The sequence below is a fragment of the Staurois parvus genome, unplaced genomic scaffold, assembly GCF_062004578.1.
Source record: "Staurois parvus isolate SC_StPar_1 unplaced genomic scaffold, SC_StPar_1.0 ptg001045l, whole genome shotgun sequence".
NCBI lineage: Eukaryota > Metazoa > Chordata > Amphibia > Anura > Ranidae > Staurois > Staurois parvus.
Genome location: NW_028318841.1, coordinates 5874679 through 5890188, shown reverse-complemented (window position 1 = coordinate 5890188; position 15510 = coordinate 5874679). Strand labels below are relative to the sequence as shown.

Below are 15510 nucleotides of genomic sequence, written 5' to 3'. Positions count from 1 at the left end.
TCCTGCAATCAGCCTCAGATGATGGCTTGATTGCAGGAGTGAGACCCTGGCTGAAAGCACCCGCTGGTAGGAGCTGGTACTGCAGCCCACAGAGCAAGTGAGCCACAGCACCACCAGTGGTGAGTCCATTCCTGACAGCTGCCTATGCCCTCTCATCAGCGATGTGGTGGATTTTGTTTTCCTGCTAAGCAGGGAATAAAATCCAGCACACTACCAAATAAAAACACCTTGCAGTACATACACTAAGCACTGTTAGGCACACATTTAACCCATTGATTGCCCTAGATGTTTAACCCCTTCCCAGCCAGTGTCATTAATACAGTGACAATGTATATTTTTAGCACTGATCACTGTATTAGTGTCACTGGTTCCCACAAAGTGTCAGATTGTCAACCGCAAAATCTCAGTCCTGCTATAAGTCACTGATTGCCACTATAACTTTCAATATCCACTTATTGGGTTTTTTTTTACTACAGATATGTAGCAGAATAAATATTGGCCCAAATTTATGAAGAAATACATTTTTTTTAATTTTTTCAAAATTGTTGGTCTTTTTTTCGTTTATAGCTCAACAAATAAAAAAACAGTGGTGATCAAATACCACCAAAAGAAAGCTTTATTTGTGGGGGAAAAAAAGCCATAAATGTAATTTATGTAAAGTGTTGCATGACCATGCACTTGTCAGTTAAAGTAATGGCCTGGTCATCGGGGGGGAGGGGGGGGGTTGGGGGTAGATCTTCTAGAGGTCAAATGGATAACCAAAGCACAAGTCCCTAGCAGAGCACTGAGCTGGGGGGCCCATCAAAATTTTCCTGTGGGGTCCCATGATTCCTAATTATGTCCCTGGGTAGAGAATGTTCAGTTACTGAATAAGCTAAGAGTTTCTTTAATCCATACAATCAATACAAGCAGAAAAATGTTTTTTTTTTTTGCCTTTCACATAATTTTGGTAAAAGTGAATGTTTTCACTTAATTGCTTGACCTTCAGAAGGTTTTACTCCTTTCATGAGGGCTTTTTTGCTATTCAGCACTGTGCTACTTTAACTTGGAAATGCTCAGTCATGGAAAGGTCACGGCATTGTGCTGCTACACCTCTTAGGGGGAATGCTATTGGCACTACCACTACATCGCCCTGACTGGCTGTGCCGCCCACCCACAGTTAAGGTACTGTGAGCGGGAGGCAAGAGGTTAATCTAAAACTGTATGGTTTGCTAAGTGAACAATAGTTACAGTATATAAGCTCATTAAAATTATTCCTATGAAGCAGTGCTGATAAGAAAGCAAAGCAAAGATACTTACAGAAAATATCATCTATTTTTAGAAACAATTTATTCAGTTCTGAAGGTAAAATGTTGCAATGGTTAATTTTGAGATTTGTTTTTTTTATTTAATCCTCTTTTATCCTTTCTCTAAACAGTGATTACAAAATAAGATAAAAATGTATTTCTGGTATGAGCCAATTTAAATTAAGATATCGCATTGTGTTTTTTTACGTATGGAGGAAAAGAAATGTAATCTCCAAACATGGAAAGGTTTCTTCACAGTGAGAGCTATGAAAATGTGGAATAGACTCCCTCAAGAGTTGGTTGTGGCCAACTCAGTGAATTGCTTTAACCGCCTCCCACCCGCCATATAAGGTAATGACGGGCGCAAGGTGGTTTGCCTGTTCTGGGAGGACGTCATATGACGTCCTCCCACTCTAACCATGCATACGCGGCTCCGGGAGCACGCAGCATGGCGATCGGCGGTGTGCTGTCTCCCTCGGACACAGCGGATCACCGATCAACGGAAAGAGCCAAAGATGTCAGCTCGGTCATGTGATCAGCTGTGTCTAATCATAGCTGATCACATGTAAATAGGGAAATGCCGGTTATCGGCATTTCTCACCTCACGAGCTGTCATGCTGACTGCTCGAGAGGAGAGGAGAGCCGGTAATAGGCATTCCTCAGAGGGTACATGGGCACTGATCATCAGGGCACTGATGATCAGTGTGCCCTGATGATCAGTGTGGCCCCAGAAGTGCCACCTGTCAGTGCCCATCATAACCAGCTGTCAGTGCTCATTAATGCCACCTGCCAGTGCCCATCAGTGCCTCATCAATGCCACATATCAGTGCCTACCAGTGCACATCAATGCCACATATCAGTTCCCATCTGAGCTGTCTTTCAGTGTCACCTATCAGTGCCAGTCAGTGCCACCTATCAATGCCAGTCAGTGCCACCTATCGGTGTGCACCAGTGCCGCCTATCAGTGCCCTTCAGTGTCGCCTAACAGTGCCAGTCAGTGCCACCTATCAGTGCCAGTCAGTGCCCCCTATCAGTGCCGCCTTTCAGTGCCCATCAGTGAAGCCTGTCAATGCCCATCAGTGGAACCTACTAGTCCCTCCCTTCTTTTCTTCCTTCCTCCCTCCATCCATTTCCTCCTCTCTCTTCCTTTCTCCATTTTTTCTTTCTTTGCTTCCTCCATCCATTCCCTCCCCAACCTTCCTTCTTTCCTCCCTCTCCTTCCTTCCTCCATCCTCTCCCTCCTTCCCCTCCTTTTCTTCCTTCCTCCATCCATTTCCTTCCTCCCTCACCTTCTTCCTTTCTCCATTCATTCCCCTCCGACACTGTCCACTGCCCCCATACCATCATTGCGAAAAAAAAAAAAATGATTTCTCTCTTTCTTCCTTCTTCCATCCATCCATTCCCTCCCCTTCCTTCATTTCACCCTTCTTCCATCCTTTCCTCCCCTCCTCCCTTCCTCCATCCATTTCCTCCTTCCCTTTTCTTCCTTCCTTCCTTTTTTCCTTCCTCTCCTTCTTCCGTCCTTCCTTTTTTCCTTCCTCTCTATCTTTCTTTCTAGTAAAATGAGAAAACTGATGATGTGCCATTTTTGGCACAAGAATAGATCAAGGATAGATAAAAGTAATTTCCAGAATACTCAGTTAAACTTTTTAAACCCCACTATTAAAAAAAAACAACCCATAAAATCAATCCCTTTTATGAAAACTCTCAAGTAACCCACTCCCTGGAATTGATCAGAAATGTATCCACTCTGGAAAGAAGAATAAAAAAAATATTGTTTTACTAGTAGAGTGAGGGAAGGTTAAAATTTCTGGCAGGTTGTTTTTTCTCACCAGGGCCTTTCTGTCCTGATGACTCTCATTATCCATGAGTGACACAGGCACAAACAGTGAAGGCAGAGCTCCTCAATTGAAAAAAAACAGCAATAAAATACTGCCAGGATGTCTTTTTATTATTCATTTCATACAAAACAAAAAAAAGCTGAGGCTGGAGTTAACTTTAAATCTGACTGGTCGCTATGAGTTACAGAACGTTAAACCAGTATATCTGTCAGTGTATCTGACATATATCCTACACAAATAATATGGATACAACCAAGTAAAAGAACATGATGGCATTGTTATATCTATATGATCATAATAATTAAAAAAGAAAAACAATCACATGCAAATGTTAACAAACAAGGATATATTAAAAAATATTTTGATGAGAAGTCCTTTAAAAAGTAGATTGGTGTAGAAATCTAGGTACAGCACTTACAAGGAAAAGCATACACCCTCTTATATGCTTATACTTATGTTTTAGAAAACTCACTAGGGAAGATTCACTAAAACTCGTTCACATAGAAATCCTGTGCAGCTGTGCATAGTAACCAATCAGTTTTTAACTTCAGCTTGTTTAATTAGGCTCCATTCAAACGTAGGCGTTTCAAATTGTGGGCAGAATCACCGCAATTCTGCCTGCAATTTGAATATGCGATATGAAAATGTTAAAACACGCATTCGCGAGTTCAGATGCCATTCATTTAAATAGCACCTGAAAAAGTGGAGCGCATGACAGCCCAAAAATTTTCCGGAACCTCTTTTGGGCATTGCGTGTCCCACAATTTTGTTTTTGAATTTTAACAGTGCCTTTCAAATCGTGGGCAGATTTGCTGTGATTCCGCCAGATATTTGAAACTCCTATGTGCAAATGGAGCTTTTACAATAAAACCCAGAATCTGATTGGTTACTATGCACAGCTTCACCAAATTCTGTATGCACCAGTTTTAGCAAATATTCCCCACTGACACTTGGGAGGTTAATGAAATTAACACATCCCCTGATCCAATAATCCCTTTTTAGTTGACTTCATTTTTAAATTGCAGTTTGGCAGGAAATTCTAAATGTTACAAAATGGAAAATTATGAAGTGTTCTCTAAAAGTACTTATACTGCAAAAACAGGAATGTAAACATACTAGGCATTCTTTTCATTTGCATTAGCTAGAAAAGGCACCATCTTGCTTGGTTCTGCCCAAGCCAATATAAAACTATAGTACACGAGAGGCCACTGGATTCAAGGAAGTTGTAGTATACGTAGAGTTTTTTTTTTTTTTTTTTTTTTTGCAGCAGTGTTTGTGGAATTTTTCATGAAGAACAGCAATAATGTCACTACATCCAACCCTTTACAAAGGAATTTAAAAAAGGTTTCATTTAAATCATTATGCAATTAAAATCTGATTCTATATGTACATGTACAATATTTCACAAGTGTACAGGTGAAGAAAAATCAATAGAATTTTGGCCCTTACAATATATGTACATTGGTACTGTTCTATGATATTTAATTATTTTGTGTTTCAACTATAATAGAGTAAAGAAGAGATGCTGTCATTATTAAAAAAAAAGAAAAAACAAAGAAAAGAAAAACAGTTGCAGGTATAGAAAATAGGCACCTCTACAGAAGGAGCTAAGCAAGGCTCTGGTGTATCCTAGTAGTGCTGAAGCTTGCCTGCCCTTTCCTTTTTTATAGGTAAAAATAATGTTTGCAATGTGGATCAGTGGCAAGTGCAGCTGAGATATTCATAGAGCAAGCTTTCAATTTGCCTATTTAATGCATTTAAAGTGATACTAGATCTTCATTTTTTTATTAAAATAAAAAAAAATGTTACACTTATCTGCTCTGTGCAAGGATATTGCACAGAGCAGTGGCATACCTCCTCCTCTTTCCTGCAGGTCCCCCCCCAAGCAAGCCATGTTCTGTGTGAGCATGCTTCCATGACAGCAGGGGCCTATTCCCCCCATTACTCTCAGAGTCTTCTGTGAGACTAGGAAGAAGGAGCAGCAAGGCTGCACACAGGACAGTGCTGGGTAGTGAGAGGACTCAGCTAAGTGTTTGGGGAAGGAGGGGGGGGGGCATAACAAGTGGTGGGACATTTTTTACCTTAATGCAGGGAATGCAATAAGGTAAAAAAATGTTTTACTTTAGAACCATTTTAATTATTGGCTGACTTTAAAAACAGAATCAGTGGTGTTCAATACAGTTGACAATTAATAGAACTTTGCTAGGTTTGTTTAACAGATTTGTAATTAAAATGATGATGTGCATAATGACATCTATTTAGTAATATTAGTGCAATAAATTGAAATCACCTGCCTGCTGGTTGGTTGCCTTCGGGTAACTGTGATCAGCACCTCATAATGGCTCTGCCTTAGGGCCAATTCACACCTAAGCATTTTATAGCTCAAAGCTCCAAAATGCTTACCATTCAAAATACAATGTATTTCAGTGGTGCCTGTTCACATATGAGCACTCTGACACCTAATGCTTCCAAAGCTACACATGCTCATTTTTAGCTTTTTCTATAAACTTGAATGGGAACACCTGAAAATGAACAAAGCTAGTGCTTCTGTGCATTTTCTCAGGCGTTTTGTAGCCTGGTATAACTGGTCTCCTCACGTAGTGCTTTTCATTGGCTAAAGCAAAAGTGCCTAACACTTGAATACACATGTAAAACACTTGAAATATGCTTCTAAATAGTGGCGGACTGACCATTTGGAAACTCAGGCACTGCCCGAGGGCCCGGGGTCAGTAGGGGGCCCCATGAGATGCCCCTGGTACCTTTTTCATAGACTTTTTTGAGTTTGGGCAAGGACACAGGGGCCCCATGATCCCCTATTGCCCGGGGGCCCCATGAATTGTCAGTCCGCCCCTGCTTCTAAAATATGCATGTGCGTAAAAACACTAAAGAAATACACCTGAGAATGCCTGAAAATTGCTCTGCTAAGATGGGAAATTCAGCATTACTAAATATGCATCAGCTAGGGCCAAATCTTTCATCATATGTATCGTACCAATGGATAAATTTAAGGTTGCAGTCTTCTTTGAATATGTACATACAAGATAGTACCGTTGCTGCTATGGGAATCAGTCTTTTTTATAAAAGTTCATAAATAACAATTTGTAAAAAATTACTAGAATCAGATGAATATAAACATTCCAGGTCCTGTAGAAATAATAAAATAGTCTTTGCTGAAATCAAAATCACTAAGTAGCCAAAGCTACATGCAGCACTTTCCAGGCTAGGTGTTCCTTTTCACTAAGTTTAAGAAAAAGATTTGTTGTCATATCCAGCCATTCCTCCTTCAATTGTAGGAATTTCCAAATCCTTGGCACCTTTCTGGATTCTAGTTGTGCCTTGATATCTTCCAGTACGATGCTGCTCCAGAGCGGGACCCCAGTCTTCAGTTGGGGAGCATATCTTCCGAAAACGCTGGCGAGCAATAGAAGCAGAATATTATGAGTGGAAGAGAGAAGAAGGGAAGAGAGACAAGAAAAGAAGGAGAAGAGAAAGAAAAAAGAAGAAGAGAAAGATAAAAGAAGGAGAAGAGAAAGAGAAAAGAAGGAGAAGTGACAGAGAAAAAAGGGAGAATAAAAGAAGAGAAGAAAGAAAAGAAAAGAAAATGAGAAAAGAAGGAGAAGAAAAAGAGAAAAGAAGGGGGAGAAAAGAAGGACAAAAAAGGAGAGGAGAGGAGACAGAGAGAAATGGATGGAAAGGGAAGGAAGAAGGGAGTCTTAGTTTCTGAAAGCTCAGCTGAAATTAGAATGGTCTTCTAAAAACATTGACTTGGGTACAAAAGAACTAACAAAGAAACGACTTACCTGCCAAAGAGATCCATGACCCCTGCATATCTTTACAATTGCTAATATAGGTATCCAAATGATGCAGAAAATGATCATACACCATCCCAAGATAACTCCCCAGGCAGGGTATTCAACATCACCATGCTTTGGAGTACTGAAAGTAACCAAGGACCATATTAAAATAGCCTGTGAAGTAAACAAGAAACACAAGTTTCCTTAGTATCCCTAGTATCATTTGAGTATGTTTATGCAATTATCACAAATGAGCACAGTTAAGTCTTGATATACTTCAAACATCCAAAAATGTGCAGGAGAAATTCTCTGGTAAGTGTACCTATAAAAACAACTAAAATAATACAGTGCCTTAAAAGAAAAGTACAACTAAAGCTTTGGTTTAAGTTCTCCTGTGGATCACAGCAGTGCAGTTCATTCTGCACTTCAGTGCAGGGGCGGACTGACAACTCATGGGGCCCCCGGGCAATAGGGGATCATGGGGCCCCTGTGTCCTTGCCAAAACTCAAAAAAGCCTATGAAAAAGGTACCAGGGGCATCTCATGGGGCCCCCTACTGACCCCGGGCCTTCGGCAGTGCCCGAGTTTCCAAATGGTCAGTCCGCCCCTGCTTCTGTGACCTGTTTTCAGCCAACAGTGGGCTAAAGTCCGCTGTCAGCTGGTGTCAATCAGCCGGTCCAGACTGGGGAAAGATCCCAACTTTAAAGTCGGGATCCACCCAAATGTCTGGACTGGCACCTGGCTCAGCCTCTTCGTGAGCTGCTGAAAGCCTGAGCCAGCTTTTCCTGCCCCCTCCACAGCCCAGTGCCCCTGTGAGCTCTGGGAGGGGGGGGGGGGCGCAGAGCAGAGAGCGCTGACTGATATTCACCATTCTCTGGTCAGATCAGCAGGGAGAACTGAGCGATCAGCAATGTCTGATTGCTCAGTTCTCACCCTTAGAGCTGGCGGGGGACAGATGCAGCATTGCAGCAATGCTGCATCCACCCAGATAATTATGATTTAAAAAAACAAACAAACAAACACACTCTTAAACATCTTTTTTCTCCAAGCAAATCGATAAAGCTAGGTTTCATTTCTTTGCAGAAGAGACATTTCAGGAGTATTATGACCATTATATACAGTATAAATATATAAATTAAAAGGTGAAAAAAACAGCTGTGCCAAAGTGTATCTAAACCCCCCAAAATATTTAATTTTAACATGGTGGTGGTTGTATTTACTTTTCTCATTTACATCTTTTTACACTATTTTCACATGCTGATCCTCAGGAAACATACTTTCTGTCATAGGTTGTCTCTGTCCATGCTCTGGATGAAGAAGCAATGGATATCAGCAAGGTCAATTTGGGGAGAGGTTAGTGTTAGAGGTATTAGATTTAGAAATTGATTAAAAAACCAAAACTGAACTCTAGATAACATTTTAAAAGTAGTTGCATCAAAAGTTGTTTTTCCTTTTAAGATAAAGGTTTTACATAAGTGAATAAAAACTGACTGTTGTAAGCACCTCTATCAGTGTTAAATGGTCTGTCTCAACCCTAACTGCTACTTTTGCTGGACAACTTGACTTGTTAAAGTAGGTTGAAAAATTATAAACTCATTAACCAGATCATCAGGTAAAAAAAAAAAAAGGAAAAAAAGCCCAAAGAAGAAAATAAGTGCAGACATCACATCTAAGGATTGGTAAGCTGAAATATTTTACATTTTTGCTTTTGAGTTTAGATACACTAAGTTTAGAGTTATAAAACGTAAAACAAAAGAACCCATTATTAATGGATGAAATGGTACTTTGATAGTAAACTCTTCTAACTTCTCCGCTCCTTCCCCCCCAAACACACACCCTGTAATAACACCCCCCATCCTGCCATCTTTAGCCTTGTGCCAGTGCTGCATCCTTGCAATTTTATTCTTTTCTAACAAAAAATCCTTTTTAGAGCTGGCTGTGTCTGCACACTGAGCCCTCATAGACTTGTATGGGGCTGCCTGGAAAGCAAGAGGCCATGGACATACAAGTCCATTAGGGCTCAGTGTACAGACGCCTCCACTGCCAAAATGGATTATAACCTGAAGTAGAAGTAAATATGGAAACAATTCAGATGAGATAGATAATCAGACTTACCATTAGCAGAAGGGGAGTTATGCAAAACCAGCAAATTCTCCACCACAGCCAGAATGGCCAGCTCTTTTTCCCAATCATCATTTCAATGTCTTCAATAAAGCGATTTCCCCCTTCACAAGGAACAAGAGGACAGGTGCTTATAAATACTGTGATAAAATTGTGTCCTATCTTCCCAAATTATAAATGGTATAGCAGAGAGTATACACAATGGGGGGGGGGGGGGGGGTGTGTAACATAGACCATGAATAAAAAACATTACGTTTTGGGCTTATTTAATAAGCAGGGAAAATAGGAAAACGCACAAGAGAATAACTCAGAAACAAGAGATTTACAACATAAATCTGTAGCTTTCAAATCTGCAGACATTGCATGATGCAATCATGTCAATATACACATATACTTGTGTAACCCTCCAGGTTATTTAGATTATTTTTAAGATTTTTTTTTAGATAGAGGTTGAGTAGCTGCCTGGGGATGAGTCAGCCTGGAGAGTGAGGTAGTGAGGTTACCTCAGATCAGGCTAGGAGGCTCTAATAGTTCAGGGTATCTGGAGCCCCCACCTCTCCAGAAACCTGGGAGGGGAGGATCCTAGATCTGCATGTTTGAGGGACCTTGGACAATCCCCTGACAGGAGGCTGGGCATGGTGACCAGGCCAACCCTCAAATGTGTCAGCGTCTGGGTGGAGGTGTGCAGTTCTGGGTGGGAGATGGATTGAGGAAGGCTGCAGTGTGGTGCCTGGGAGGGGGCCCCAGGGAGGGGAGCTCACCTACAGGCAGGTCACTGGAAAAGAGAATCTCCACTGCCTCAACATCTCCTAGTGAGGACAGCCTGTGTAGCAGGGAAGGAGCCAGTCCAGAGTAAGGCTTGAGAGCAGCCACTAACCCACCAAGCTAACAGGAGAGGACAGTGTGAGTACTCTTACACACCCTGGGCTGGATAAGGGGAGAGGGCAGTCAGGTGCAAGATCCAACTAGCTTCTCATCTGGGATGGTTCTAAATTTACAGCTCTTGGGCCCCCTTGCCCAAAGAATACCCTCAGTGCAGCTGGGTAAGGAGGAGTAATCATCCAGGATCTGATGTGGTACACTAGCAAGAGCCTTTGGAGCTCTCCATGACAAAAGAGTTGCTATCCGCATTTTTATACATAGTTGCTAAGGAGTTTGTCCTCAAGTTCTGCAGTTCCTCAGGCATCCCATTTACCTCTAGACCCCATACAAGTTCTTAACCCCTTAAAAAATCAGAAAACCAAGCTCAAGGATTGTTCTTTGACTCCAGTGTGCAAAGTGTGGAAAATGCATGTTGCCTGGCCGGGCAGAGCATAAGGGGACCCAAATCGAATCCAGCGTCCCCTAAGGGGGTTGTGCTACACTTGTAAATAATGCCGCGAAGAACTGAAAAGGAAGGCCTGAGCCAATATTTATATGTTGCTCCTAATAACTGCTTGGCTATATATATATATATATATATATATATATATATATATATATATATATATATTAGAAAATGTAAATACACAAGATTCCTTTTAAATGAAACTTCTTCTTACCATAAATCCAGCAAATCCCGACAAGTTCAAGAATAGCAGCAATAAGTATTCCCCATCCAGCGCAGAAATAATCAATTAGATCCACCCAATAGATTCCTGCCTGCAAAATCAGAATACTAAGTAAGAGCTACAGATATGAACCTTTATGAGTCCATGCTACCTAATGTATATATTTACAAGAAAACTCCACTTTTGCTGAAAAGTTGGTATACTGTACATAATAAGCACACAACTAATTTTCTTTTCAAATGTTATTGAAATTTTCCATTTAAATCTGCAGCCAACAAATGTGGAGCAAAGTCTCATGGTCCTGCTGACACCTCCAGCACACCGAGGGAGTGGTAGGGAAAATTGAGAGCACCCTATACCACCTGATCACAAGTTTATACTCAGACCCCTGAAATCTGGTTGAAATGGCTGTCTTGTGTGCGAAAAATAGGATATGATCCCTTTTTCTGTTAAGGTCAGGCCGAGATCAGATTCTCATTTACCGGGAAAGGGCAGCATGTAGAATTCATGTGGGCATGACAGCTCATTGGGAAAATATCCAGAAAGTAGTGTTTGAACTTACTGATGTACAAATTGAGAACTGACCCTAGGTACTTCTGTTACATTTAACTGCGATACATAAGAGTTGCTACAAGAAATTGCTCTTGGTTTGTTTAATCAATGTGGACAGGGTCTGTATATCTCAAAAGTGGCAATGCACTGATCCACTCTCAACAGGACAATGGTTCTCTGTGATAAATTAAATCCAACAGATGGAAGAACTTATGGCAGCTATATATAGGAAAGAGCAGCAGCACTGGAAAACATGGTTCTATTGGAATGCTTTCCAATTCTCCCAAGACTACCGCTCTCACTTTGCCTTATGACCTCTGTGTTTACTGGTGGGTTTTTGCAGTACTCTTTTATGTGGGAGGGGAGGAGTGATCACATTTACCCTTGTACGTACCCTTTCACTTCTCTTGTACCCTCTATTTTATCTCCCCCTTCCTTTCGACATATTTTTTTTTTTCTTTTTTTTTCAGTTCTTTTTCTTCTTACCCCCTTTTTATTTATAAGTCCCCTTTTAGTAAAGCACTGCACAAACTGTTGGTGCTATATAAATCCTGTATAATAATAAGTTTGTTTGTTGTAGGCTGAAATCGTACTGCACAGAATTGCATGTAAATCACAGAAGAACCGCACAGCATTTCTTGATAGTTCATCTTATACTTGTGTACTGTACACTTCTTTGGAAGAACCCAATAAATAATGTAATATTGTTTTAAAAGCTGCCAAAAAAATCCAATGTTATTTGGATTGGCAACCATGGGAACTGGTGGAATTCTCAACATTGTTTACATTTAAAAGGCACCTGAAAATACTTTTGTTTAATAAGAAGTCAAATTACAGGCATCGCCTGCAATGGGGATTTCCTTTTAGATAAGGTGTTTTTGGGCTCATGGGATACAGCGGCTGCTGTTTTTCTTTGCATAATGTTGAAACTGATCATGTAGGTATAATAAAGGTTAATCCACCCCTACCCCCCACTATTCAGCATGATAAAAGTGCTGCCAATGCTTACTTCAATATCTCTAGGTGATAAAAATTAAAAAAAAGTTATGAAAAAATGTTTTCAACAACCCTTGGAATGTTCATAATTTTCCTGAAAGGTTACAAGTGAAGATTTAATCTAAAGAATGAAAAAAAAAAAAAAGCTAAGTGTTTTTTTTCTATACTTTTTAAACTTTGCCCACAGGGAGGCACTGTACAACCACATATTTACTAAACTCATGTTTTCACATCAGATCAAATATATATAACATTTTGTTCTGTCATCCTCTCAATTAAAACTTCTAAAATTGCGAAAGGTTGAATTTGATAGACCGGTTTCTTTTGTCATTCTAATAACTATGTGAATTCACAAGACTTTCTTTGTTACGCAATTGTATGGCAAGCCATATAAATCAATTAGATTCAATATCAGATAACAACCCACTTTTCTCGCCATGTAAATAAAACGTTTTCTGCCTATGTCTTGATTCTGTTGCATGTAAACCAAAGGGATATCCATCCTTACAGGTTCGGCTTAGGGTGTGTAACTTTCTAGCTAAGGTGATTGCAGCTATATTAGTGCACTTCCAACAACATAGGTGGGTGCTGTCCATGATACTTTTTTTTTATTTGGACTAAGAGTTAAAGCCATACTCCAGGCAACTAAAAAATTATCCCTTGCAGTGTGGATGTGCTAAATGCTCCTTATGGTCTTCCCCGCAGTTATACCAGTCCTCGCAGCTTCTTCTCCCGTACACTTCAGCAGTCTAGGGTACTGACATCATGAAGACCAAAATCAGGCTCTGTAGCCCTACATTGGATGTGATGACACTGAGGAACAATCCACCGTTGGTGCGTGGGGGAGCACCATCTGCTAGGGAAGCAGAGGATTTGGTAACTAAAACTGTTTCTATTCCTTTCTAGACAAAAAAAACTATTAACCCTTGCAGTGCAGGCGTAGTAAGTTAGAACTTTAAATATTCAGGAAAAGCTATTGGATATACTTGTAGTTTTTGTGGTCATGGGCAGGGGTCTTCCAGCAGTCTTCCAGGGGCAGGGGTCTTCCAGCAGACTACTTAAAGTATATGTAAATTCTAACAAAAGATTTTTCATATCTCCCCTCTGGCCTTTTAAATATCCCATTGAAAGTGTTTTTCATATCTGTTCAACCAGCGCAAAAAAATGCTATTCATCCATCCAGAAATCTAGTTAGCTGATAACTGGTCCAGCTTGGATAAATGTAAGTGTACATATTCCAGGTCGCTACCACTGTGATCCTCATTGTCTTTCGGGTCCCATGCCCCGCAGATGTCCTGCTACATAGCAACCAAAGAGGGATCACCCGGACACCATTCAGAAAATAATAAAATAGCAGGGTGTAGCGCTTAAAAGTTGATAATCATGATAAGATAAAAGAAACCATACATCATGTAACATGTCAAGCCTACTCAGCAGCTTATGAACATCGATTTAAGAGGGGCTCCAGACCTGACCAGACCTTTGAGATTGATATCTCTAAATGCGCAGTGTGATTGCACATTTGGTGAGTGCGCAGTCTTTACACCTTTCTTTATCACCAATCATTTGGACCAGTCATTTGGATCCAGAAGACCTTTAGGCACCTTAATATTTGGACTTATACCTGACACCGTGCACATGGCGAGTCACTGATTAGTGACTCAATACACTTATTTATATGCGTTTGCACTATGTCACTTTGTCACTTGTTTTTTTAGAACTGTCATCATTTAATATATTGATGTTTTTTATCATGTTCATAAGCTGCTGAGTAGGATTGACATGTTACATGATGTATGGTTTCTTTTATCTTATCATGATTATCAACTTTTAAGCGCTACACCCTGCTATTTTATTGTTCATTTTTGGAGGTTTTTGGTACCTTTTGGTGTTTAGCTGCTCACTGACTTTTAGCGCTCACTCATTCTTCTTTACTATTGTACCATTCAGAGAATGCCTTGCATTTGAATGTAATATGGTCACTGATTGGAGAAGCTGGTGATTGTTTTATCAATATCATGTTTCTCCACCTCCTCTAATCAGAAAATGCTTTGCATCCATTGAAAAATACAAGGGCGATCTCAAGGCAAGGCATTCTCTAAATGGTGACTTGGTCAAGTGGGAAATCCCTTTGGTTACTATGCAGCAGGAAAGCTACTTTGCACGGGCCCCAGAAGACAGTGAGGATCGCTGGAGTAGCTGCAACTACCACAGTGATTTCCAGCTTATAGAGGGATCTCACAAGTATGGGATATAGATAATCACATTGGTCCAAGCTGGATCCATGTATCTATGCAAATAACCATACCTGGAATTCAGATTTAAAGTAGATCTAAACCCAAACTGGATGAAATTTATTTTGGTTAATGGTAAGCAATTGTCATGTTTTTTCCATTCCATTTCCATATTTACATGGATGTGCTCTAATGTCAGCTGCACATTATTGCTCTTAACTGGCTTTCTTTTCGTAACAAAGTCAGACCATGATTGTGCAATGTGTGTCGGTACAAATGCTAGGACACATCTGATATGGTGACAATGCAGGAACACAATTTAGAGACAGTTGTTATCCCATAATACATAATATAGCAACAATAGCACTAAAACATAAATTGGCAAAAACATTTCTTACCTGAGTAACACAGACAAGTCCAAGTAAGAAAAACATAATACAGGCTCCTACAGTGATAACACCTCTCATCTTCTTCATCATTGCTGGAAATGCATCGTGAATGGTGGTTGTAATTGTTTCTGTCATAGGAAACACATACATATGAAATTTATCTTAAATTGGCTATTCAATTTGTTTAGGACTGGGCATTTTTCTAATTTTTTAATTTTTTTTTATAAATTGATTTAATGCACTTTTTTGTATAGAATATTTGCTAGGTATGAATTATTTGTTTCTTTTATATGTATTTTTTTGGCAGTGTTGCATATAAAGATATTATATGGTATTTGCAAGTAAAGCTAGACGGCAGGACCATAGCACACATTAGGGCTAATTTACTAAGGAAGCAGAGAATGTTCTCTGCAAAGTGAAGGTTCAGTTAATGAATAAGATCACGGTGTGTTCACTTTTAAGAACCTTGGATCATGTGCAAGGGACATTTAAAAAATGCATTTTGTTTGCTTATAAAGACCTCATTTATTAAGCTAACATTCACATTCCAAAGTGAATTTTCTGTACACCATTAGTGAATCCACGCCATTGGATCAATGTATAGATCACATTTACTTTTCCAGTCTACACTGATGCAATGTAGCAATGGAAAATCGGGTGTGGATGTGTTTCAATTTCCTTTCAAACGCCATGGTAACAACTTGGATAGATGTGACAGCTCTCATTGTTGATTGCTCTGTAGTTGGCA

General features: G+C 40.0%; 1 protein-coding gene across 1 annotated transcript in view; it reads right to left on the bottom strand.

Annotated features, from left to right (window-relative positions):
• Nucleotides 1-3216: 3216 nt before the first annotated feature.
• LOC149440935 (sodium- and chloride-dependent neutral and basic amino acid transporter B(0+)-like) overlaps nucleotides 3217-15510 on the bottom strand; it is a 56960-nt gene continuing 44666 nt past the window's right edge. The window contains exons 10-14 of the mRNA XM_089657969.1: nucleotides 14772-14890; nucleotides 10583-10682; nucleotides 9036-9145; nucleotides 6928-7095; nucleotides 3217-6538 (exon numbers count right to left, since the gene is read on the bottom strand). Of these exons, the coding sequence (XP_089514095.1) occupies nucleotides 6371-6538; nucleotides 6928-7095; nucleotides 9036-9145; nucleotides 10583-10682; nucleotides 14772-14890 (665 nt within the window). The 3' untranslated portion in view covers nucleotides 3217-6370. The remainder of the gene's footprint in view (nucleotides 6539-6927; nucleotides 7096-9035; nucleotides 9146-10582; nucleotides 10683-14771; nucleotides 14891-15510) is intronic.